The sequence below is a fragment of the Thamnophis sirtalis genome, unplaced genomic scaffold, assembly GCF_051295495.1.
Source record: "Thamnophis sirtalis isolate CommonGarterSnake01/CBP01778 unplaced genomic scaffold, rThaSir2_p1.2 scaffold_3, whole genome shotgun sequence".
Classification (NCBI taxonomy): Eukaryota; Metazoa; Chordata; class Lepidosauria; order Squamata; family Natricidae; genus Thamnophis; species Thamnophis sirtalis.
This window is the reverse complement of record NW_028261383.1, coordinates 151,025,282-151,052,059: the sequence shown is the minus strand read 5'-3', so window position 1 is coordinate 151,052,059 and position 26,778 is coordinate 151,025,282. Positions and strand designations below refer to the sequence as shown.

Below are 26,778 nucleotides of genomic sequence, written 5' to 3'. Positions count from 1 at the left end.
CCCATCAGCCTTTTATATCAGTTTTGATAAAGATACCTGAAATGCAATTACCTGTTTTTGGTACTTTGGGCCTTCATATAACTTGATGTTTAATAAAGTACAAAATACATGTAACATACCATGGGGGGGGGGGCATTAAAGAGCCTTAAACTTCAGATGTCATCCATGTTTAGTGTTGTATTATTGTCAAATATTTAAATGTCATTAGTCATACTTTAGTTTTGATATATATTATGAAATAAAATTGCAATTGTGTGCCTGTTCAAAAGTAAGTTCATTAAGTTAGCTTTGATTCTAGAGTACATTTTTTACTATAAGATTTGATTCCAGTATACTATTAAAATGTTTTTAGCGACAGATAAATGTCAAGATTTATTTTTAATAGTCATTGTTGTTGTTCTATCTGAGTCATTGTTATTAAGGCAGTATGGATTGCAGAGACTCCAGCAGCTTTAAATACCACATATTTTTGCTATTTCTCTAAGAATAAGCTTTGTGTTACGCTATTCCCATGAAATGTCAGCCAGAAGTCCATTAGTCATTCCTGGTAAGTCCAACAATAGGACTGGCCAGAGATGTTTTGCATTCTAAGCTGAGGGATGAGATGGCACTTGCCACCCAAATATAGCTGGCAATTAAATCTTTTGTCAACATTGGTGACAGAGTAGCAGTTTAGGGAGCCCAAGGCTGCCTGTTCAGCTGATGTCTCTCTGCTTCAGATCTCCCGGTCATTCTCCACCTCCAGCTGTTTTGCCCGATTACTTTTCCTAATGGTAGTGCTAATAGTTCCTGCCCATCAGCCTCCTGGCTGTTTGTTAAAGTAGATTCCGATCCTTTCTACTTATTTCAACATTCTCTTACTCCATATGCAACCTTAAGATATTTGTCTTACAAAATTCCTAAGAATCGGTGATAGCTCATTATTGCTTCACTATCTGGATACCCATGCTTCACTACGAAACCAGGTGATCGGGCCACACTGCAGGCCTGATGAATCACATCCTGGTCCACACCCTTATAAGGCAACTGGCAGTTGGAGCAGAGTTCCTTTTAGGTGGGGAGGAGGAGTAGAACATCTGATGGTGAACCTATGGCATGTGTGCTGCAGCTGGCACGCGAAGCCATATTTGCCAGCACGGCAGCCCTTGGCAGCCCTCAGCTCCAGCCCACATGCATGCGCTGACCAGCTGATTTTCAGCCTTCCAGAAGGCTGGGACAGGCCGTTTTCACCCTTTCCAGGCTTCAGGAAAGCCTCCGGAGTCTAGAGAGGGCGAAAAACAGGCCCACCAGGTCAAACTTCCAATTGGCCCATTTGGTCTGTTTTTTGCCCTCCCCAGGCTCCACAGGCTTTCCTGAAGGGCCAGGGGAGGCCTTCTTCACCCTCCCCAGGCTTCAGGAAAGCCTCTGGAGCCCTAGGAGGTGAAAATCCCCACATACACAGGGGGTCACTCACGCATGCGTGGTGGGGTTGTCGTTCACGCATGCACAGGTGGGTGGGCATGCACACTATCATGCATGCACACACAGTTTTGGCACACCTTTAGAAAAAGGTTAGGCATCATTGGTCTAATTCCTTAGCATTGACACATGTTAATATACTGTATAAGGAATATTGATGATCTGATGGTCATTTCGAAAAATCCTTTCTTAGCGAGCACCTAGAAGCCAAGAAGAACATACATGCCGAACTTCAAGTTTGTAGGCTTTACAGTTCTGAAGATTTTGTGATGATGTGTGAGTGGTTTTTCGTATGTATGTATATATGTATGTATGTATGTATGTATGTGTATATATAGTGACCAGATTTTCAGATTGGTAAAGAGGGACAGCTTTGACCGGGGGGGGGGGGGGGGGCTTGATTAAAAATGCTATACGGAGCAACAAAAATTTTCATACAACGCAAAAATAGTATTGTCATTTTTTTTTATTTCAACATAACTACAATTTACAAATATAAATTGTAACTGTTGCCAAACATCAAAATTTTGATCACGTGATCATGAGGATGCTGCAACGATCGCTAAGTGTGAAAATGATCGCTAAGTGTGAAAAATGGTCATCAGTCACTTTTTTCAATGCCATTGTAACTTTGGTCACTATACCACCTTTCTTGCCACAGTTCTTAAGTGAATAACTGTAGCTGGTATTTTGTATTTTGGATAGAATCTTTTTTTAAATAGTCTAAGACAATTTAAAAAAAGAATCCACACAGAATAAATTGAAGTAAAACTATTTTTAAAAATTCTATGCACAATATATTTCAAAGTATTGTGCATAGAATTTTTAAAAATGGTTTCACTTAAATTTATTTTGGATAGAATCCTTTTTTAAAATTGTCTTAGACAAATTTAAAAAAAGATTCTATCCAAAATACAAAATACAAAATACAAAATACCAGCTGCAGTTATTCACTTAAGAACTGTGGCAAGAAAGGTGGTAAAATGGGCTTAGTGACCAAAGTTACAATGGCATTGAAAAAAGTGACTGATGACCATTTTTCACACTTAGCAACCATTTTCACACTTAGCGACCGTTGCAGCATCCTCATGGTCACGTGATCAAAATTTGATGTTTCACAACACTTACAATTTATATTTGTAAATTGTAGTTATGTTGAAATAAAAAAATATATTACAATACTACTTTTGCGTTGTATGAAAATTTTTGTTGCTCCGTATAAAAATTTTAATCAAGCCCCCACCCCCAGTCAAAGGTGTCCCTCTTTACTGAAAATCTGGTCACCTTGCTTTTTAGGATGCTGTCTACATTTGCCATAGCTTTCCTCCCCAGGAGCAAGCGTCTTTTAATTCCTTGGAATTGGGTATGTCTAGTTTAATGAAAAGAAGGACCGAGGTGTTGTATTGTGGTTGCTGCAATTAATATACTTAATAACTCCATTTTTATTCTTTATTTTTTAATAATAATTTTCATAACAGTTGCTCCTGTTTTTGTAATTACTGTTTTATATTATTATTTTAGTGGATTGTTGTCACCCCTGAGAGTCATTTCTATTGAGATGTACACATTTGAACAATAAATGTATTTATTTTCATATTTAAGGAAAGGCATCATCTATAACAGTGATGGGCAACCTTTTTGGCGTGGTGTGTCAAAAATCGGCAAAAAATCGAGCATAACTCACGTTGTGTGTCACTTCGACAAAAACATAATTTTGCGCAATTTATAGTTTAAACTACAAAAATGTATAATTGCAATATATAATTATTTAATAAACCAAAAACAAATTATTTAACATACCTGCTTAGTAACTTTATAGATATATAAATTATAGATAGCCAATTAGGGGTTAACTAGCCTAACAAGCTAACACAACCTCCCCCTCACTTATCTCAGTTATTGTGGGCAATTACAAGTCCATGGCACCCCAATAGTTGCTGCTAATGGCGCTCACAGTTCCCGTTGGCACTCCGCTGTTCCCTGCTGTGGTGTGGTCGTAACCGACAGTCCCAGGAGTAGACTCTCTGTGCCGGCCTGACTGGAGAGAGGCGCGCACTGTTCCCGCACTCCTCTCCTGCGGGTCCTCCCTCACCGTGCTGATGACGTGTGTGCGCACGGCACGCACGCCTTACCAGCAGCCCCTGCGCTCAGAAAGGGGCGGCGGCGATACAGTAAGTGAGTGTGGGCGGGGGAGATCACACGTCCCGCCCCCCCCCGTTCCTCCAGCACAGATTCTTTCATCCTCGGCAGCCGTGCAGGAGCCGAGGATGAATCGCATGAAATCCTGTGCGTGTCACCCCAAATGGCTACGCGTGTCAGCACTGACACGCGTGTCATAGGTTCGCCATCACTGATCTATAAACTAAGCAAAGGTGTAGCTTCCAAGATGTGCCCTTGGGATCTTGAAGTTGGTGGGAATCTACTCAGAGATTAATTGAGGAAAGCTTAATAACAGGGAGTTCTTAACTTAAATCCACACAGAATAAAACTATTTTAATAAATCCTATGCACAATAAATAAAATATTATTTTAAAATACATTAAAAAATAAAAGAAAAAAACCCACTTACGAGCAGGCTTGCACTCCAAGTAAACCCAGAATGATGTAGATGTTAATACAAAGAACTGAGCAAATTGAAATGGTGAAATTAGTCAGGGAAATATTTTTCAAAGAAACTTTGCCACCATTTTTCGGAGCAGACCTCCAACCTCTGTGCCCCTCCCCTCCGGAAAATCCAGGAAGTAACACTAGCGATTTCTCTAGCCATTTCCTGCAACTCTATGGTACTAGATCATTTTTTTCTTATAAAATAAGGTAAAAGCGGGACGGGGGGGGGGAGGTCCATTTTGTTGCTTTAACGTTTTAATATCTTCAATGACAGTACTGAGACAGAGAGAGGGATTAGACAGGGTGCCTTTTGTCTTGCCCCAGTTAGGATTTCTTAAGCAAATCCACTGGGCTGTCAACATGAAGCCAGAAAATTGGGACTTTTTAAAAACGCGGCGGGAAACGGGACAAATTGTTATAAAGCGTGATTGTCATGCTGAAATAGGGACGTCTGGTCACCTTATAGGCATTAATTGGATGATTGGGAAAATGGAAAAAGTTAGAGTCACGCTGAAATCGGGACGTCTGGTCAATATATATATATCAGCATAAATATAACAAATGTAACAAAAAGGCAACAGTAAAAAATATTGGGTTTCTGTCTGGATGGTCTCTTGTGACGAGCCGAAGACAGAGAGTGGAAGTGTGACCTTCCTCCCATATTTGGGCATACCAGGGGTTGTGACCATATATATATATATATATATATATATATATATATATATATATATATATATATATATATATATATATATATATATATATATATATATATATATATATATATATATATATATATATATATATATATATATATATATATATATATATATATATATATATATATATATATATATATATATATATATATATATATATATATATATATATATATATATATTTTTAGTGTCACAACCCCTGGTAAGCCCCAATTATGGGAGGAAGCTAACTGCTTCCATCATCTGTCAATCGGCTCGTCACAAGAGTCCATCACGACAGAAACCCAATGTTTTTACTGTTGCCTTTGTTATATTTGTGTTTTTTTAATAAATAAATAATAAAATAAATAAAATAAAAAATAAAATTAATTAATTAATTAATTATATATATATATATAATTTCAGTTTACTGTGAAGGATAAAGCTGAAGAGAATACGTACTGAAAAATAATCCAATTGAAAGGAACCCTAACCCTAGCCCATTACTCATTGGGGTATTTTTCCATTGTCCTGGAACTTAAATCAATTGTTAATGCTGTATGGGATGACAGAGAACAAGTCCTGCCCTTTGAGATTATATCATGATTTTCTACAATTAAGGACAAGTTTCCTTACATGAGTTTTTATGACTTCCAACTAATTCTGAAGGAGTGCCTTCACCTAGACCAGGAGTGTGAAACTTGCATCATCACGGCAGCATCATGTGCCATATTCAGAGGTGGGTTGCTGCTGGTTAGGCCCAGATCAGGCAAACCAGTAGTAGCAGCAGTGGGAGGCTCCGCCCATCCACCTGACACTTCTGCGCATGTGCAGAAGTGTTGCACGCATGCGTGAGCATGCCCAAACCGGTAGTAAAAAAATTTGCAACCCACCTCTGGATATGTGACTTCTCCCCTCATCATTTAACCCGATGTAGGCGTGGCCAGTGCGCGACGCATCAGGCCCACGGACTGCGAGTTTGACAGCCCTGATCTAGACTAACCTGTCCATATATTTACATGAGAGGGGAGGGAGGAAGGGAGAAAGAGAAAAAGAGAGAAAGAGAAGCAAAGTTTGCCCTCTGCTGGTAAAGGGACTCCTCATCAGCATCAGGATTCATTCTAAGCTTTATGGTTTGCTGGCAATACAATATCGAGTCATAACTTGTAGAGTTGGCTTAGGGGCACAGCTATCCTTATAGCTGAAAAGAATGGCTGGCAAATTATTGGAAACGGTTTTAGGGAAGGCTGACATGTTCCTCCTCCCTGCCAAGGAAATTGCCAGTTTATTGAGTCCGTCTGGTGATGCAGATTTAAGAGTTTTATTACCCTGAATAACTTGCTTTTTTTAAGCAGCCATGCTTCTTTTTCAGACTCACATAGAAAATGAATAAAACTTTTGTTAATAGCCCTGCAAACACAAGTAATAAATATGTAGGCAGTGGCATCCAGTGATGCCAAAATGTCTCATTTGCCTCTCCCAAGCCATTTGCAGATGCTTTTACACATAACAACGGAAATATACAATTGCACTGAAATCCTCCACAAATTTCATATGCTGGTTTTCATTTTTTGCAAAAAGCAGTGGTACTCAAACCAGGGCTATATTTATACCAAATCTTGTCCCACCGTCTATTTTTGAATTTGGGTTTTAAAAAGATTTGGCTTCCAAGGCTCCCATGTCCCTGACCCATGGCATGACAATTTTTCCTTCACAGGCACCAATAATGCTCAATTTTTAAAAACATCAAGCAACCCATTTTAAAGCATGAAATTCCACCCCAAATCTGGTTCCAAGCATCCCTTTTTCCATTTGGCTTCCAAGGCACCCGTGTTCCTCATGGACGCATCATGATTTTCCATCTGCACTTACCAAAACGCTCAATTTTTAAAAACAGCAACCAACACCATTTTTAAGCATGAAATTTCATCCAAAATCTTGTTCCAGCCTCCATTTCTGCATTTGGGTTCACAAAAAAAATTGTTTTCCAAGGCACCCGTTTTCCCGACCCAGTCGTTACATTTTTTTCTCTTTGGGCACCAAAAACATTTGATTTTTGAAAACTTGAAGCAATGTTTTTAAGCATGAAATTTCACCCTGAATCTCATCCCAGTCTCCGTTTCTGCATTTTAGGTTTTAAAAAATTGGCTTCTAAGGCTCAATTTGTAAAAATGGCAAAAAACAGCATTTTTCTGTGAATGAGAAGAATTCACAGTAAATTAATAAAAGGGTTTTTTTGTCAGGACAAGGAGTTTGTTTCATGTTCTTGGGAAGCCTGAGTCAGAACAATTCAGACAGCAAAATGGACATCACCAATAGATACAGAGTTCATGATTACATTTAGCAGGGCACTGATTTTTCGAGCCTACCTTATCTATGTTCCATGGGGAAATACATGGGAAATTCCCATTGGGGAGCAACTCCACTTACGAACCAAGTTAGTGTTCTATGAAGTTGGGGAGGAAAATGGGCATCGCCAATAGATTCAGAGCACATGGTTATGTTTATGAGGGCACTGACTTTTCAAACCTTCATTGTCTACGTTTCCTGATAAAATACATGGGAAAATGCCATAATGGGGGGGGGGGAATCTGTCTGGAATTAGGATTAGGTCTCCATGAATTTGGAGAGCAAAATGGACATATCCAACAGATTCGGAGTGCATGGGTAAGCTTATGTTTTTGAGACTATCTTTTCTATTTTTCATGGTAAAATACATGAGACAATCCCACTTGGGTGGCAAATTCACTCTCAGAGCAAAATGGACATCACCAATGGGTTTCAGAGCATTTTCTTCTCCAGGTATCAAGGCATGGTTGGTTTTTAAAAAAGCAAACATAAGTAATTTCAGCTTGCCCTCTGGACCATCCACCAGGGAAGGTAAGCTGCTGAAAGAGGCGGTGGGGGGGAGGAAACAAGGCTAGGGCCAGGGCCGTAGGAAGGGAGGGTGGGGTGGTGGGAGGGCGGTGGCTCCAGGGCCTCAGGGAATGGTGCATCCCTGGGATCCCGGCCCCCGACCCAGGGCGAGCAATGCTTACTTACCTTTGATGAGCTGAGCAGAGCAGGAGAGGTGCAGAGGCGACTAGCAAAGTGCGTAGCTGGGGGCTGGGCCACGTGGCAAAGGCATAGATGCTTGGATGGGCGGGGTGAGCGTCAAGCAAGCGAGTGAGTGTTGGGCTAATTCTGCCAACTGCCGGCAGTTTGATTTTGAATGGCTCAAGGTTGACTCAGCCTTCCAAGATCAGTAAAATGAGGACCCAGATTGTTGGGGGCAATAGGCTGACTCTGTAAACCACTTAGAGAAGGCTTTAAAGCACTACGAAATGGTATATAAGTCTAAGTGCTATTGCTATTTAAAAAAACAGGAACAGCACTATTTTTAAGCATGAAATTTTGCCTCATGTCATTCTGATGTCCATTTCTGCATTCAGGTTGGGGGGGGGGAATTGGCTTCCTACCCATTTGAGTCCCAGACCCTGGAATCGGGAATTTCCTACCCCAGGCATTGGCTATGGTCGCTTTTAAAAAAATAGCAATCAGCACCTTTTTAAGCATGAAATTCTACCTCAAATCTCATTTTGGCATCCTTTTTTTCTGTTTGGGTTGCGGGGGAGAATTGACCTTCTGACAACCTCCACGTGCCTAGCCCCAGCATCAGGAATTATCTTTCATGGGGACCAGATAGGATCGATTTTTTAAAAAAAACATAAACCAACACCATTTTTAAGTATGAAAATCCCCCCTGAATCTTGTCCTGGCATCCAGCCATTTTTGTGCCCAGGTTCAACAAAGGTTTGTCCTCACAGCTACCCACATCCATGACCCCAGCATCAGGAATTTTCTTTCCCAGGCACCAGAGGTGGTATTCTGCTGGTTCGCACCAGTTCAAGCAAACCGGTAGTGCGGGCGGCGTGAGGCTCCACCCACCCACCCAGCCATCATCATGGACCTTTTGTGCATGCGCAGAAGGTTCTGCACTTGTTCAGATGTGCGCACCCCCACTACCAAACCGGTAGTGAAGATAAGAGGATACCATTACTGCCAGGCAGCCAATATTGTCGATTTTTGGGGAAGGGAGAAAGTATTTCTCCAAGGAAGAATCACAATAGGTGAGATGTCATCTGGGTGAATAGATGCCCTGCTTTATATGCTGGAATACAGTACATATATATCTAAATGAAATGAAAAAAGTACATAGTTTAGCCCCCAAAATACAAGTGACCAAACAAGAGAATATATTACCCATTGTATTTGGTTGCACAGAATTTTAATACAGATATCTGTATTCAATTTTAAGAAGAGCAATACTTACAACACTCTCAAAGGCCTGTCACATACAGCTTGTCTAGCAATAACTCTACAGACATTGCAAAGCAGTAAAGGTCCTGGCAGCTCTTTTGCCTCCTGCAAGTCTCTTAGCTATCTAATGAAAGTCGGCTCCAACCTGAGCCTCTCTGTTCCTTCCTGGGATCTCTCTTGTCTTCTGCTAAGGCTAGGCAGGCAGGATCCTGAGAAGATCGGTGTTTCAGGATATTACACCGAGGGCCATTATTCCTATGGATTGTCCCTAGCATTCATCAACTGGAGGCTTACTATCTCTGGGTGTATTGATTCCATTCTTAGTAGTTGTGCTACAAAACAAGCAGAATACTGAGGCAAGGACTCTTGATACTTCCTTCCTCACTGGAGTAGAGGGACACAACCTCAATTCCTAACTATGATATCAATAGCGGGACCTCCAGAATTCCCAAGCAGCAGTGACAAAATCTGGCTGGGACTTTGTCAAGTTGTTGTCCTAGCCCATGAGGGGATGGGGAAAGATTGCAGCAGTGTCCCTGAGCTCCCAGCAAGGATGCGGAAAGGGGGATAGAAGTATGGGGACAGCAGGCACTTTGGAGAGGGAGCTGTGTTGGGAGGAAAGGGTCTAAGTCAGTGATTGTGGACCTATGACACGTGTGTCAAAGGTGACACCTCATGATGTTTGGGTGACACGCCAGCATTCATCAATACCTCACCGCAAATATTCTCAAAAGCATGCCTTGTTCTCGTGGCATTTTTGGTAGCTGTGGAGGCCATGTGAAAATGGGGTGTGCCCTCATGCGGCCTCTGGAGCCTCCAGAAATTGCGAGAGAACAGGATGTGCTTTCATGCCAGTTTTGGGGGTTGCAGAAGTTGCAGGAGAGCATTTTCTGCAGCTGCTTCATGAACAAAGGCCTTGTACAACCCAAAGCAGCCTGTTAACAGAAAGAAAAGACTGCCTGAAAATAAGCAGACCCTGGGAAGTGCCGGGCCACAGCGGCAATTGCACCATTCCTGTAGGCTAGCATGCCTTGGGAAATGACACAAGGCAACCTTTTTGAGTGGCAAGAATTTCTCTAGTGCTGAAGCTGAGGCCCGTGCCTCTACTTCAGGTCCAGCTGCTGAGGGCCACTCTTCAGTGGTGGGATTCAAATAATAACAACCAGGTGGGTAGGCATGGCTCGGTGGTCATGTGACTGGGGGGCCTGGCCCAATCAATGTCACTCGTGTCGACGGGCGCTTTGCCTTAGCTGTTACAATATAATAGGGGTTAACCGGAGTGGCAGTTTCTGTAAGCAGGGCAATAAAGATTAAGCTAGAAGCAACACCAGAATGTTTCCTTCCTGCCTTCCTTACAGGATTAGCCCTGTAAAGTGGGGGAAAAAACAAAAGGAGATTTCTTCCAACAACCAGCTCTCCGAATTGCTTAGAAAGTTTACAACCGGTTCTCCCGAATAGTTGCGAACTGGCTGAATCCCACCACTGCCACTCTTCAGAATGTCCTAGATGGGTGGGGAGGAAATAGAGAATTGTTGGGTGGGGGTGACATACCATTTAGGCATTTGCTGAATTTTTGACATGCAGAGTTCAAAACGTTTATCATCGCTGATATGTGTTGGAATTTCACTTCTCGCCAGTCTTCATTCCTTGGCTGGGCCTGACCCCTCCCTGCTTGTAGTTGCCCTTTGAGTCTGTGGCCTGGGTCTCCAGCCAGGAGTGGCATTTCCTGGCACTACTGTGGCATTGGAGCTGCTGCTGTCTAGACTGCTGCTGCTGGTGCTTCTGCACATGAGCACCTCTTGGTTCAACCTTCCTCCCCACGACGATCGCTCACAGGTGGGCTGCCACTCCTTCTCCAGCTCCTCATCTGTGTCTGAGTCTGGGGCTGTGTGTCGGCGGATCCTTGACATGGCTTCCTTCAGGTCGCAAATATAGGACTGCCTTTGGGCAGAAATCCCTGGGTCTTCTTTCCTTTTTGGCAGGCCATGGCTTCTTGGGCAAGGGGATGCCGGAGACCTTTTCTCTTCCAGGTAGGTTGGCTCCTGCTTTGCAGGCCCAACCTGGGAATGGTTTGGGGTTGGAGGTCCAGAAAACTTCCTAGGACTGCCTGGAGCAGAAGTCACCCTCTTCACCTTCTTTCTCCCAGAACTGTCCCCAGGCATAGCACCATTCTCTACTCCGGAGATCCTGGGTGCCATAATTCCCTGCTCTGCCTCTGTGACCCCCAACTCATGCAAGGGGAGGCCTAGTATGTGAGCAGCCCGTTCCTCCATTGAGGTAGGGCCTGGAGAGCCAGGAGATGTGGGGGGGTTTGTGGTACCTGCCTCTCCCTGGGCCAGGTAGCAGACTTGCTCCATTCGGGGTGATGGAATGTAGTGAGCCTGGATCACCACACAAGTGGCGTCAATTACAAATAGACCCCTGTGCCTTCGGGGCATGGACTTGGACAAAGCTGGCTGACTCCCTGCAAGTTTCCTGGAAGGGCTTGGTTCCTTCCACCTGGGGTAGAAGTCTTGGCAGCGTTTCTCTTTTGCTCTGCTCCCATCCCTCTTGGATCCACACCAACCGGCTGCATGGCTAAAGCCCCATCCAGCAGGAAGGGTGTGTTGGGAAGGATGGCAGGGCAGTGTCATGGCCTGGCTCCTCTTATTCACCAGAGGAAGGGTATGACTTCGGTGTTGGGGACTCATGCCCCAGTCAGAGCCCAAATGGGATGGGGAGCTGGCCTTCTCCAACTGCATCCTTGGGCCACCCCACGTTCTGGCTCTTGAAAGGTAACTCCAACTGCCTGGCATTTTAGTCTGCCACCTGCCTGCCTTCCTCCCAGGTGTGTGAGTCAAGGGCTCTGACTCACAGCCCGCTTCTCTCTCTCGGTGTTTCTTAGCAGCTCCACTTTGGATGAGCTTCCCTGCTGAATCTGACTTGCCTACCCGTTGCTGGGGCTGCACTCTATGGTGGGAAGCCTCATAAGAGGGAGGAGCAAGGTAGGGTGGAGGATGAGGCCAGTTTTCTTTGCGTGGACCCTGTTGTGCCCGCAGGCGCAGAAGCATGTGAGCTTCATAGCTTGGGGGTGCCCTGGCAGGAAGCTCTCTCCTCTTCTTGGCAGAGGCTCCTTGATTCCATCTGCAGCTGACCAAAGAACCTGCAGGTCCTGGGGCTTTAGGATCACCCTTGGTTGACTGGTTGGCTCCCCAGCTCATGTCCCTTTGGCAAACTGGATTGTACCCATCATAAGAAGGGCTATGGTGCCATAGGGCCTTTGGGGAGGAAGCTGCCCTCTTCCCCCATCCCTTCCTTGAAAACCAGTGGCCTTCCTGCTTCAGAGGGCCCCAGCCAGCTGGAAATTGGGCATCATGCCAGTTGGTTGAATCCTGAAGCACATGGAAACTGGGACAATGGCGGCAAGGTGAAAAGTCAGCCATGAGTTGCTTCTCCAAGAGGCTGCAAAAGACAGAGAAAAAGACAGTGAGACTCGAGCAGAAAGTCCATCCAAAAATTGTAATCTGTGCTGACTATCTTGGCACAGCATACAGTATACAGCTATCAAGCATTAAATGCAACATTGGCCCCATTTTTAATGCAGCTCAGGGAGTTGGTCCTTTTTCCTTTGAAACTGTTTTAGTTCAGCCCTTTAGCCATGCTTTTTTTAAGAAGGGACAGTGAAGTTAAAAACCATTTATTAAATCATTTATTGATGAACCAACTTCATTCTAAGAACTAGGGACTAAATCTGCCACTTTCTGTGTGCACAGATGTTCTACAATTGAGAATTATGTTCAGGTGGAGTTTTTTTACGTCTTTTAAAAAAACCCAATTATGGAGCACCAACTGATAGCCAGCACAGCACCCAGCTGGATTGCTATACTACAATTCTGACCAGAATTTCCTCTCTTTCCTATCACTCCATTTGTAACATCTTTTTATCCCAACTCACCTTGCCATTGGAAGTGACTTAAGGTTATTTGAAACTTGAGTTTCCAGATTTCTACATTTTCAAGGAGTGCTGATGGAGGAGGCCAATGAGCATATAAAAGAGAGAAATTCTAGACTAAGAGAGTTGCAACAACCCCAAGTCTTCCAATCTCCATTGTTAATGTTCCATTGATAATTAACCTGGTAAGTATGCAGAATCATGTTTTTAAGATACACAACTTGCTTCAAATTGCATCATTACCGGTAAATGTGAGTTTCTGTATTTGACATTTATCATGGTACTTTCTATTTCAATGACTTTCCCACAGTGCAACCTTAATGCATTTGGCTCCTATGGATAAACTGGCTGGAAATGAAGCAGGCTTTTAAAAAAAACTTTTTGGATTTCTGCCTTTCCTCTGCTTTGACCCAGGTGATGGCTGGTGTATTCTGTGTGGACCGATGGTGGGATTCAATTTTTTTTACTACCAGTTCTGTGGGCATGGCTTGGCGGGCGTGGCTTGGTGGGCATGTTAGGGGAAGGATTTTATAAAATGTCCATTCCCTTCCCATTCCAGGGGAAGGTTACTGCAAAATCCCCATTCCCTCCCGATCATCTGGGACTCGGGAGAGAGAGAATAGATGGGGGTAGGGCCAGTCAGAGGTGGTATTTACCGGTTCTCCAAACTATTCAAAAGTTCCACTACCGGTTCTCCAGAACTGCTGAATACCACTTCTGGTTTGGCCCATGCTTACTGATGGATTCCTCTACATTTTTTACTCCTTCCAGCTGTGCTGGGAAGCAAGCACCAACTGCCTTCATTTCCATGAGGGGGAGAGTTGCCTTTAGAAGACATAATAAACCTTTCATATGAGTCACCCTCCATTGATTTCCCCTTGTACTTAACACCTTTCCATCTGGTGCGTCTACCAGCGAGAAGGGAAAATAAGACCAGTTTTTTCATTCTTCCTGTCACTTGAGCTAAAAGAGGAATTTGGCAGAACTGTTGCCAGTTTCAGTTGGTCCCCCACCCCCAAAAGAAAGATAGATCCATGTTTTCACTGTTCCATCAATGAAATTGTTAAAAGGAGGGGGCAGTGTGAAACAATAAGGAACTGTTGGGACGACAGTGAAGGCATGAGGTATTCTTGTACTGGTGAATAGTCACCAGTTGGAGTGGCGGCATTGACCTAGATCAAAAGAAGGCACAGCTAGTGAACTGGACAGCCCACATCGGTTGGCACAAGTTAAAAGGCATTGCTTTTGATCCAAAATAGGAATAGGAGGAGGAAGCTCCCTTTGGGTGGACTGTGGATAGGTGGAGCCTGGCATTCTGCGTTTCCATCTTCAAATAATGGTTAATGGCCCATACCCTGGCTCAACCTGGCCATGCACATCAGCCAACATGATGAATCCACCTTCCCTGGACATCCTTTTGGATTGCCACATCAAGATAGTGGTGTAATAAAAAATAAAAGTATGTCCCTTCTTCTTGAAAGCACTTTTTTATATTTAGAATTCTTACAGCTTATGGAAATCCATGGTGGTGATGATAACAATGCTAGCAATGTTTGCAGAGTGCAGGAGTAAAAGTAATGGTTTAGTTAAGGTCCTTCTATGCTGCCAGTAGAAGAGAAATTTGAATCGAGGATTCCTTGCCTCCAATATTTGCCCTCCAGACCAATTCTGCCCAGCCACAATATTCATCCTCTTCCTAATCCAGCCTGTGTGCTCTATATCAGTGATGGCTAACCTTTTTGTTGTTGTGTGCCAAAAGCACGCATAAAGCAATGTCCACACAACCCCTCCAGGCCCCATCCCCCTGTATGCATGCACGACTCCCTCTGTGTGCATCCCACCACTGCACATGCACACACATTCCCCCGTGCATGCACACACACCCATCACCCCATTTTGGCTTTCAAGTTGGTGCAGGGGCACTGCGTAAGGCCCCAAATTGCAAGCACCCCCTGCATGCACCCCACCCCCTATGCATCCGCACGCACATCCCTCGCATGCACCCCCCCCACCCTGTGCATGCATGGCAGAAACTGAAGACCAGCTGGCTGGCAGGAGGTGTGCACACTAGTGGAGGGATATGATCGGTACACCCCGGTACCGGCGTACCAGTGCCTGCTGAGATCACAAGTACCATTCCGGTACGGTGTTCTGGAGGGCCAATCCCCCCGCCTGCCCTCCTTACCTGTATTTGAGCTGATCGAGCTTAACGTACATGCGCAGGGAGCGTACGGCGCCTGCGTGATGCTCCGCCGAGCAGCTGGAGCGTTGCGGAGCCATCATGGAGCATTGCGGGCAGTAAGTACAAATGCATGTGTTGCCTGCGTGCTGCGCGCGTTCGTGTGTTGGACGCCCGGCCCCATTGCACCGTACCAGTTGCAACGGGATCCAGAACCCACCACTGGTGCACGCATGTGTGGTGGAGCTGGGCTAGGGAGATGGCTGACGTGCCCGTAGAGAGAATTCTGCATGCCACCTGTGGCAAGCACGCAATATGTTCGTCATCACGGCTCTATATGCAACATAGCTGTAGACTACGATATTTTGGGTTTGTAGTGTATGTTCAGTACACAGAGCATTTGTCAGTACCTTACCCTCTTGACCAGGGGTGTCAAAGTCACGTCGTCACAGTGGCATCCTATGATGTATTGGGACTTTTTTCCCCTTAACTAAACTGGGCATGGGCATGGCCAGCGCATGACACATCCGGCCCGGGGGCTGCGAGTTTGACAGTCCTGCTCTTGACTGTTCCTCTTTTGCCTAGCAGTCCTAGGTAATCACTTCTTCTGTTGGTCTACCACTGTGTTTCACCAACTTCTTCAGTTCTCCAGAGTTTTGTCTATCTCTCCTATGTCACAGAATTCAGCAGCTGCACATTTCAGTCTAAACACCAGCATTCCTCTGTCATTAGAGCTGGCCCTGCTTAAAAAGGGGACTTGGCAACTAGCTAGTAGGAGGGATGAGCTAAATTCAAAGCATATATTGATTCACATGAATGTGCCATCATTTTAAATCTCCATTGGTATTTTTGAATGATGAGATTCAGGAGTCATTAATAGGCTAATTAGTAAGCTGGGATGGGAAATAATTCTCAAGTTCAATTATTGCTACTGATTTCATCTGCAGATGTTTCTGCAAAAATGGTTTACTGTTCTTGAATCTCCCCATTGAATCTTACTATTGGCAGCCTGCAGAAGGGAAAAGCTTGATCCAAGATCCAAGCAGTGATTTGAATCTGAGTCCACCTCCCTTTTCCAGCCCCATGCATCTCCCATGCATCTCTACTCTAGGAATCGATTTCAGCTGAAGTGAAGCAATAAAGAAGAGTGCATCTAAACATGTGTAGAACAAAACCTTTCTTCCTTTTTTGCATCACTTTAGTAGGTACACTGTGGATTTAAGCAAGCTAGAATTTCCAGTTTTCATTTATGATCAAAAAAATATCTGGGCCATCAGGAATTTTTAAAAAAACTGCTCCAGACATAACCACCAGTGAAAACCTGCATAATAGGAGCAGTTCTTCTCTGACACAGTTGCACAGCTGTAGGGTAGCAGTTAAAAAGGTGTACTATGAGCTCATAAGCCCCTAGTTCAAATGCCAACCTAGCTTTAACCTACTTTATTCTCTCATTCTCAATGCTTAATCTATACTGCTTTGCCTTTTCTAATGTTGTACACATAAGGTTATTCAGGAAAGGGCTAGATGGGTGACACTTGGCCAATAAAGAATTCCATTCTATTCTATTCTATTCCATTCCATTCCACAGTATTCTGCTCTGCTCTGCTCTGCTCTGCTCTGCTCTGCTCTGCTCTGCTCTGCTCTGCTCTGCTCTGCTCTGCTCTGCTCTATTCCATTCCATTCTATTCCACGGTATTCTGCTCTTCTCTTCTCTATTCCATTCCACAGTATTCTGCTCTGCTCTGCTCTTCTCTATTCTATTCCATTCTATTCCACACTATTCTGCTCTGCTCTTCTCTATTCCATTACATTCTATTCCACGGTATTCTGCTCTGCTTTGCTCTTCTCTATTCCATTCCACACTATTCTGCTCTGCTCTGCTCTATTCCATTCCACACTATTCTGCTCTGCTCTTCTCTTCTCTATTCCATTCCATTCTATTCCACAGTATTCTGCTCTGCTCTGCTCTTCTCTATTCCATTCTATTCCACAGTATTCTGCTCTGCTCTGCTCTGCTCTGCTCTGCTCTGCTCTGCTCTGCTCTGCTCTGCTCTGCTCTGCTCTATTCCATTCCACTCTATTCTGCTCTGCTCTTCTCTTCTCTATTCCATTCCATTCTATTCCACAGTATTCTGCTCTGCTCTGCTCTGCTCTGCTCTATTCCATTCTATTCCACAGTATTCTGCTCTGCTCTGCTCTGCTCTGCTCTTCTCTATTCCATTCCACTCTATTCTGCTCTGCTCTTCTCTTCTCTTCTCTATTCCATTCCATTCTATTCCACAGTATTCTGCCCCGCTCTGCTCTGCTCTGCTCTGCTCTGCTCTGCTCTGCTCTTCTCTATTCCATTCCATTCTATTCCACGGTATTCTGCCCCGCTCTGCTCTGCTCTGCTCTTCTCTTCTCTATTCCATTCCATTCTATTCCACGGTATTCTGCCCCGCTCTGCTCTGCTCTGCTCTGCTCTGCTCTGCTCTGCTCTGCTCTGCTCTGCTCTGCTCTTCTCTATTCCATTCCATTCTATTCCACGGTATTCTGCCCCGCTCTGCTCTGCTCTGCTCTGCTCTGCTTTGCTCTGCTCTGCTCTTCTCTATTCCATTCCATTCTATTCCACAATATTCTGCTCTGCTCTTCTCTTCTCTATTCCATTCCATTCTATTCCATGGTATTCTGCTCTGCTCTGCTCTGCTCGGCTCTGCTCTGCTCTATTCCATTCCATTCTATTCCACGGTATTCTGCTCTGCTCTTCTCTTCTCTATTCCATTCCATTCTATTCCATGGTATCCTGCTCTGCTCTGCTCTCCTCTATTTCATTCCATTCTATTCCACAATATTCTGCTCTGCTCTGCTCTGCTCTGCTCTGCTCTGCTCTGCGCTGCGCTGCTCTTCTCTTTTCTATTCCATTCTATTCCACGGTATTCTGCTCTGCTCTGCTCTGCTCTGCTCTGCTCTGCTCTGCTCTGCTCTGCTCTGCTCTGCTCTGCGCTGCGCTGCTCTTCTCTTCTCTTCTCTATTCCATTCCATTCCATTCCATTCTATTCCATGGTATTCTACTCTGCTCTGCTCAATTCCATTCCATTCTATTCCACAATATTCTGCTCTGCTCTGCTCTTCTCTATTCCATTCCATTCTATTCCATACTATTCTGCTGTGCTCTATTCCATTCCACACTATTCTGCTCTGCTCTTCTCTTCTCTATTCCATTCCATTCTATTCCACAGTATTCTGCTCTGCTCTGCTCTGCTCTATTCCATTCCACAGTATTCTGCTCTGCTCTTCTCTTCTCTATTCCATTCCATTCTATTCCACGGTATTCTGCTCTGCACTGCTCTGCTCTATTCCATTCCACAGTATTCTGCTCTGCTCTGCTCTTCTCTATTGCATTCCATTCTATTCCACACTATTCTACTCTGCTCTACTCTGCTCTTCTCTTCTCTATTCTATTCCATTCCATACTATTCCAGAGTATTCTGCTCTGCTCTGCTCTATTCTATTCTATTCCATTCCATTCCATTCTATTCCACAGTATTCTGCTCCGCTCTGCTTTATTCTAGTCTATTCCATTGCATTGCATTCCACAGTATTCTGCTCCGCTCTATTCTATTCTATTTTATTCGCATCTCATTGTTGGACTCATAGTATCATTCCTTACTTCCATCTCAGCAAATCCTCCGGTCAAATCAGCCCAACCTCTCTGCCTTCTTGGCAAGTTAGCAGAGCCCCCTGCTGTTCAGTCAATTCCCTCCCCAAGATTTTAGCACTCACGTGTATTGGCCAGCCATACTGTGGTACATCGAGGGGACCCAGTAGCCTTGCCTAGTCCACGCCCCTGGCTCCAGGATATTCCAACTAGAACAAGAGACTGTGTTAAATTCAACCAGGAGCAGATTTTGCCTCTCGCAGACTTGAAGCCGCCTGGCATCTCCCTGATTCAAACACTCAAACATCATCTTAGTTGCTGGGACATGTAGCAACCGCACGAGCCGGCAGCCGTATCACACGAGGAAGGCTGAGAGTGCATCACACCCACACAGCACATGGTAGTCAAGTTCCCAGTGCACACGCATGGAGAGGAAGAAAGAGGGAGGGAGGGAGGGAGGGAGATCTGCCAGTAGCACCATCTAAGGTCACGGAGAAAGCAGGATGCTCGGGGACAAAGAATTACAGGTGAAGAGAGGAGAGAGGTGGATATACAGTACAAATGTGCATAACTCAAAGGCAGGTTAGGAAACAAACTACATCCAGTGAGAAATTCTCACATGGCTACGCGCTGTTCCATACCGAGATAGCACCTCTGCTATCACAAGCTGCTGCAAAAGCAGTTACACAGCAACAGCTACCCAACATAGAATAATACAAGGACATGCACATAGAGGAAAGCTCTCTTTCCTTCAGGCGTTGAAGGGGCACAGAAGGATTGCACAAAGGACTCCATACTCAGGCCAGCACCCATCCTGGTCCTGCTTCCTTCCTGTGATTCATTTACAAGCCTTCTGGGAACTCTTTGAATTATATAGTCTCTCAAGTGGTTCCTGCTTTTCTTTAATTCTGTGTTAAATGACAGATAAATGGACAAAGCGTTTGAGTAAGTTTTATATGTGCTGAAAGAGCAGTTGTGTTTCAAACATTGAAAATACAGATTTTTAACCTTGTTTTGAGTTTGGTCCAGGGGTGAAATGCTACTGGTTCACCCGAACCAGTAGTAAAAAAAAATATGAAACTGGTTTGGGCAAACCGGTTTTTCGCATGATTTATATTAGCAAAAAGCAGAATTTCCTGCCTTCTAGCTAATCTAAATTGCCTGGCACAGAGGATTCCCTCCCCCCAGAATGTTCGGTTACCTTTGCAGGTGCTCAGTAGCAGGCTCATCACATCCCTTTTTGATGCTTTGCGCATGTGTTGGAGGTCCAAACCAGTAGGAAAGGTAAGTGGATTTTACCCCTGGTTTGGTCTGTGTGTTTTTATTGACTATCATCATCATTGGTTTTGCTTTATTCTGTATCCAGTCGCCTTTGACAAGCAATTAAGATGGGTGGTCTTTGAATGCCGTTGCAGAAAATAATCCTTCAGTTAGAGTCACATGGGGCAAATCTAGAAGGTCACGGGGCCTTGCCACATTGCTATCCACAAGACCAAGAACCTGTTGCCCCTTTCATACTGTTCTTTATACAGTAGCACTTCCCAAGCTTCAAACTTATGAGAGATCTCATGCTGATAAAGATAGGTTGAGTGTGCATCATAATATTTGTCTGCAAACTTAAAGCATACATCTTTATCCATCTCAGAATCCCGAACTGAAATATATCATATATGAAAAGATTCATATAGCCATTAAAAAAAACACACGATCCCAGTCCCTGGCATTTGTAATTCAGTCTTATGTTCTTCCTATCTCCTTGACTGCCCTATTTAGAAAGCAATGGAAAGAGGAGCAATGGTTACCTCTATTTTTCCCTCTACTTTTCCCTCTCTTGATCTTTCTGGTAATTGGGGGCATTTGGCTTCAAAGAAAATATTAATAGAATCAATAGGAAGACGGGGGGATCCACTCAGAAAGCTCTCGTGGACAGTATCTTGAAAAGGAGCTTCAAAATCTAAAACTGGAGTCCACTATATATTTCACCATGACACAGTAAGAAAAAAGATGACATGCGCATCCTTTCTCCTCACTGCCTGAAGGCGTTCCTAATCATGTAGGAGAGAAGTCCAAAAACAGCTTTTTCAGGCAAGGGCAGCCTTGCAGGGCTGCAAAGGCCTGACCTTCGCAGCCAGCTTGACTAGGTGATTTCTGGTGGCCTTCCCATCAGCTCAGAGAAGAATGAGCTGGAGAGGAATTTGGATCCTACCAAACTTATCCACACTCTGAGTCCAGATATGCTCATCGTCGGTGGGGGGAGGGAGGGAGGCACCAAAGAGGGAGGGACACAAGGTAAGATGAGGAGAGCGGGGGAGGGGCAAATGGCATGGGGCAAGGGAGGGGAGAATATGGAGGGTGGGAACCAGCTGAGAGGAGGAGGAGGAGGAAGGTTGGGTGAGGTGAGGTGAAGGAGCAGGATATTTATTTATTTGTCAAACATGTACGAGCTAACAGGTATAAGTATAAACATGGACATGAACACAGGAAATGGGTATGAATAAAAGGAGACAATAGAACAGGGACGCTGGTGCGCTTATGCACGCCGCCCTCTTACAGACCTCTTAGGAAAAAGGTCCACGCTAGACAGTTTAAGGTTGAAGCTCTGAGGGTTTGAGGATGTAACAATGAAGTCAGGCAGAGTATTCCAGGCATTGACCACTCTGTTGCTGAAGTCATATTTTCTGCAATCACGTTCGGAACAGTTTACCTTGAGTTTGCACCTAATGTTTGCCCGTGTATTATTGCGATTGAAGCTGAAGAAGTCATTGACAGGTAGGACGTTGTAGCAGACAATTTTGTGTATTACGCTCAGGTCAGTGTTGTATTGTCGGCAACAGTAGAATGGAGCTTGGCCCCATCTCTTTCCCAGCTGCTTTGTTATGCTCCTTCTCAAGAACAAGCATTCACCCTTCACTCCCAGGTAAACGCAATTGCTTCTTCTCCAACCTCCACCCTCCAAAAATTCCCCAGTAAATAAGAGACTTCAGCACAACTCCCACACCAGCTCCAAGTGAAACCTAGCAACTGAGCGCCAGCATGGCAACTGCATTGGCAACAGACGGCAACAACAGGAGTGGTTAGCAGAACTGCCAGCGACACAACCCCTCTGATTATATGGGTGGGGGTGGGGGTGGGGAAGTGATTGGGGCTTGGAAACATTTGTTCCCATATCACTGTTTTCAAAAGGCCGATGACTGAGTCTCCAAATTCAGAGATCCTGGGGCTAATTATTGCTATGTGTTGCACAGAACGCTTATAGATCACATAATCGTCCTGAAAGGTCATTATGTAAATTGGAATTACTAAGATGAGCTTTACCACTTTTCAAAGCAAGCTATAGAAAGGATGCAGGGCATAGCTTCTTGAATACCTTAAATTCTCCTAGAGCAGTGATGACAAACCTTTTTCACCTCAGGTGCCAAAAGCACGCATACCCCCCCACCGCGCCATATCCCCAGCGCATGCACTCATGACAAATGCCTCCCCCCCCCGCTGCCCCACCCATGTGCAGATGACTTTCTTGGAGCCTGGGGAGGGCAAAAATGGTCTCCCCCCCGGAGGGCCACCGGAGGCTGGAAATGGCCTATTTTCTGACTTCCAATGGGCCCAGTAGGTCCGTTTTTTGCCCTCCCCAGGCTCCGGAGGCTTTCTAGAAGCCTGGGTATGGCAAAAAACAGCCCAACAGGCAAACTGGAAGTTCGGCAATGGACTTCCAGGTTGCCCTTTGGGACATTTTTCTCCCTCCGGAGGCTTCCCTGAAACCTCCGGAGGGCAAAAAAACAGCCCAATAGGCAAACCAGAAGTCCTTTTCCAAACTTCCGGTTTGCGCATTGGGCGTTTTTTTGCCCTCCAGGGACAGGCAAAAAATGGTCAAAAATCAAGGCCGAAAATCAGCTGCTGAAAGGGCAACGCCTTGCGTGCCCTCAGAAATGGCTCCACGTGCCACCTGAGGCATGCCATAGGTTCTCCATCATGGCCCTAGAATGATGGTAGGAAGATTTTATATTTTCTTCTATGCAATCAAGTAACATGTATGTGCAGGTTCATGCTTTCCTGTTATGTTGCTTCTACATATGTACACACCAATTGGAAAGCTCAGGGCAAGTTGTGTGTGTGTGGGAGGAGGGGATCCTTAGAATGAAAAAGTTGGCAACAAGCTACTGCAATGTCTCCTCCAAGGATGCATTGAAGGAATTTTTCCAGCAATGTTTTTCTCAGCTTCATTTTTGATCTGTGATTTATCTTGATGTTTAACTGGCTTTTCCTCGTTACACCAGTACAGTTCTGTTCTGTTTTTGGAAAATAATACTGCTGATGCACAGACAGAAAATCAACTGCATTTGCATAATTATTTTCCAATATTCTCTTGGGTTTGAAAGAATAAAACTGTATTTCTGGGCCTGTAAAACCATCATCAATCCCAAAAACAAAGCGAATACGTAATTTTCCTGGCACAGAAAGTTCACCTGTTATATCTGTAACCAGGTCTATTTTACTTCTATGTTAAACTTGTCAACTTTCCAAAATCTGTCCAGAAAAGATGGACAGGAGACTTTACATAGGGAAAAGTGGGAGATGAAAAATGTTCTGGCATGCTTTCCAGCAAACCAAATGATGGACACTGTTTGCCTGAGGCCTCCAGCATGCCACATTAAAAAAAAGAAACACGAAACAATTGCTAGTATTCCTGCTTTCCCAGCACAGACCAATATGTAGATGTTTTACACTGCCATCCCAAGGACATCTAAAACCAGCTTTCATAATTTAATTATACAGGAAAAAAAACAGGCTGTGAAGTGAGCAATTTAGTACCAGACAACCTGGTAAAGAAATAGAGCCTGTTTGATGCAGTGGTTAAGGGGGAGGCCTAGAAACCAGGAGACTGTGAGTTCTACTTCCCCTTTAGGCATGAAAACCAGTTAAATGATTTTGGGCCAGACCCTCTCATTCCACATCACCTCATGGGTGGTTGTTGAGAGGAAAATAGAAAGGAGTATCATGCATGTTTGCCACCTTGAGTTACTTATAAAATAATACAAGTAATATATATGATAGATCTATTCACAGTGATTCTCTGTTGAATCAAATAAATAAATAATCATCACATCTTCCCCACCCCCTCTCTCTCTCTCACACACACACAGTGTTGGCATTTGTTCTATAGAAATGGACAGCTGTTGGGTTTGGCAAGAGATATTGGTGAGGATCCCCAATTAACAGTCTGAACCCAGGACTATCAGAAAATGGAGCTCGCCTTCCTTTTGGGGAAAAAAAATCTAGGCTAAATTGTATTATTCTTAAAACTATTATTATTTCATCTGTTTGGTAGAGGCACTAATTAGAATCCACAAAATTTTGCTGATATATTAGAAGCAGTACCGCATATACTAAGATCAAAGAATGTCAAATCCAGGCAAGCAGCATCACATGCTTGGTCTGACATCAACCCAGAAGTCTTTTTAACACATGCAGCATGTGTTTTCCCCTGTGATCCACATTCAAAATAAAAAAATGCAAACCTACCTCCACATCCACACCTGGGAGATGAAATTTTGGTACTGTATGTCTTCCGGAGTTTGCAACAAGGCTGCTGCTTGTCACATTCTATTAGCTCTGAATCTATGCTTGCATCCCTCTTTTTTTATCCATGGTTGCCACTTTCCCCAGTCCTTTTGCCCTTCTTGAGATAGTTGAAATCAGCAACCCAGAGGCTCCTGGTCACCCACCTGCTCCTCTTATCAGTCCAGTTCTGTCTTCTATTAGCAACAGATGCAGAATATTTAAAGCCCAAATTGTCCCAACCCAGGGGGTGCAGCCTTAACCATTCTCTGCTTGCCCTACTCCCACCCTGTGGGGAATGTGCTGTATCAACACTCGTGTGCGGGTGGGGGTGGGGGAGCAAAGACCAAAAGTAATTGCATGATGGTAGAATAAACTCAGACTATTGGGATACAGTGCAGTTCCAGGCTGTCCTCCACATATTTTCTTGTGGGGGAACAACCTGCTTACCAGTCGTCTTCCAATAAAGGCTCTGGCAGCATTCTTCCCGATTGTGATTCAATGTGCAGTGCAAGAGTTCATCTGTTGGACTCAGATGGAGATCCAGGTTCAAATTTTCCACTGGACCGTGAAATTCATTGGGTGACATTGGATCACTGATCAACTCACTTGAGTATCTGACTTAAGAGGATAAAACTAAGGAGACAGGGGCATGAGAAGAGGTAAGGTTCATGATTGGTTCATGATGTACTGTTTTCCCATCTGGATGTCTAAGGCTGCAAGTGGCTATATGAATGACGCCCTTTCCTCTGGTTTTGGGATACATTCCCCAAGAGATTGCAGAGATATATAGGTCCCAGCCAATACAAAATGTTATACTCTACTCATTGATCAGAGATCTTTCAAGAACTTTAGCTCAGTAACTTTTCCCTTAACTCAAAAGTTTTGAATTCTGGGCAAAGGAACCATCTGAGGATGGGCTAGAGGAGAAACCAAGCGATATTCCACTGTCTCATGTAGCAGAAAAATGAACAGAACAGATGCTAGGTATCTAGCAATCTTGGCCCCATCATATCAGGATGGTAGCTCATTAAGAGTTCACTCCATAGGTGGTATTGTACCGGTTTGGACCAGTTCACTTGAATCGGTAGCAGAAATTGCGGATGGCTCCGCCTACCCACTCCCGCCCTACGGCATCCCATTTAGGCCCTTTTTAAGCAATTATGCAGTCACTAATTTTTTTTACCCAGGTTGTTACCTGCCACATAAGCATAATCTCCTAACAGCCTCAAGTAATTTCAACAGAGCTTTGCTAGTTGCCTTCTTTCTTCACCCTGACAGCTCATCTTCATTGTCTGTAGTATTGGCTTATTCAGTGATGGGCCACTCTATTCCCAAGGGCCTATCTTGCTCATCTGCCATCTCCTCTTGCTAGGAGATGGCATTCCCACCCATGGTTCCAGCTAAGTGCCTGAGGATTGCTGCCTTTTAAAAAAAATCACAGGCAGAACAAATAGGCATCTAGTAAATGGGCAGGGATGCTGGCTCAGCACATTCCTGGCCATAGGGACGCTGGGGAGGAGAAAGGAGGGACTGGGACAGAGGCACCAATTAAGGCCTTGGAAGTCAATGCAAGATAGAAGGGGAGGGGGGACTAGCCGCTTTGGCTAGACCGGGGCTCAAAAAGAACATGGGAAAAATATGCAGCTTGGAAGGCTGTTGTGGCCTTCAAGAAGAACTATCATTTCCAAATGGAGGAGAAAACCCTTGAATCACTGGCCTTTGAACTGAAGTCACAGGCCGAGCTGATATAAGCAATGAAGTAGATAGCAATTTCTCTTCCTTTTGGAGCACACAACATATAACAGAAGTGGCATTTCAGAGACATTAGTGCATAGGTTTCCGATCTTGTTGAACTAGTAAGTACATTTTTAATTTTGAAAATATATTCCAAAGGATTACAGAGAGAGAATTGCATCAATAAATTGTGTGTTTGTGTATCGTGTTTCCCTGAAAATAAGACTGGGTCGTATTTTCTTTTGCACTAGGGCAATGATGGCGAACCTTTTTTGGCTCGCATGCCTAAAGCGGGGGGAGCACAGGGGGGGTTGTGCATGGGTGTGCCACATCTATAATGCTATGTGCATGACCACAGCACACATGCGCACATGACCAGTTCTTCCATTTTGGCGTCCTTTTTTGATGAAAACAACTTCCCCCAGAGGCCCTCCAGAGACTTTAGGAGCTTCCATGAAGCCTCCAGAGCACAAAAAACCAGCCCTACGGGCAAACCGGAACTTCAGGAACGGACTTCTGGTTTGCTCGTAGGGCTGGTTTTAGCCCTCTGGAGCTTTCAGGCGGCTTCCCTGAAGTCTCAGGAGGGCGAAAAACGACCGTATAAGCAACCGGGAAGTGACTCGTTTGTCCATAGGGCTGTTTTTCGTCCTCTGGAAGCCTCCAGCAGGCCCCTGAA

General features: G+C 44.4%; 1 protein-coding gene across 3 annotated transcripts; it reads right to left on the bottom strand.

The window, feature by feature from the left end:
- Positions 1-8,985: 8,985 nt before the first annotated feature.
- On the bottom strand, positions 8,986-24,542 carry DDN (dendrin). 3 transcript variants are annotated; one of them, XM_087710432.1, is made up of 3 exons: positions 24,330-24,542; positions 18,935-19,018; positions 8,986-12,503 (listed from the first exon to the last, which is right to left on the bottom strand). In XM_087710432.1, the coding sequence occupies exons 1-3, from the start codon at positions 24,335-24,337 to the stop codon at positions 10,703-10,705; spliced, it is 1,893 nt and encodes a 630-aa protein (XP_087566558.1). In that variant the 5' UTR covers positions 24,338-24,542; the 3' UTR covers positions 8,986-10,702. The 3 variants fall into 3 exon arrangements, with proteins under 3 accessions (XP_087566558.1, XP_087566559.1, XP_013921448.2); XM_087710433.1 differs by lacking the exon at positions 18,935-19,018; XM_014065973.2 differs by lacking the exon at positions 24,330-24,542 and having other exon boundaries at positions 18,935-19,116.
- Between the last annotated feature and the right edge of the window lie 2,236 nt (positions 24,543-26,778).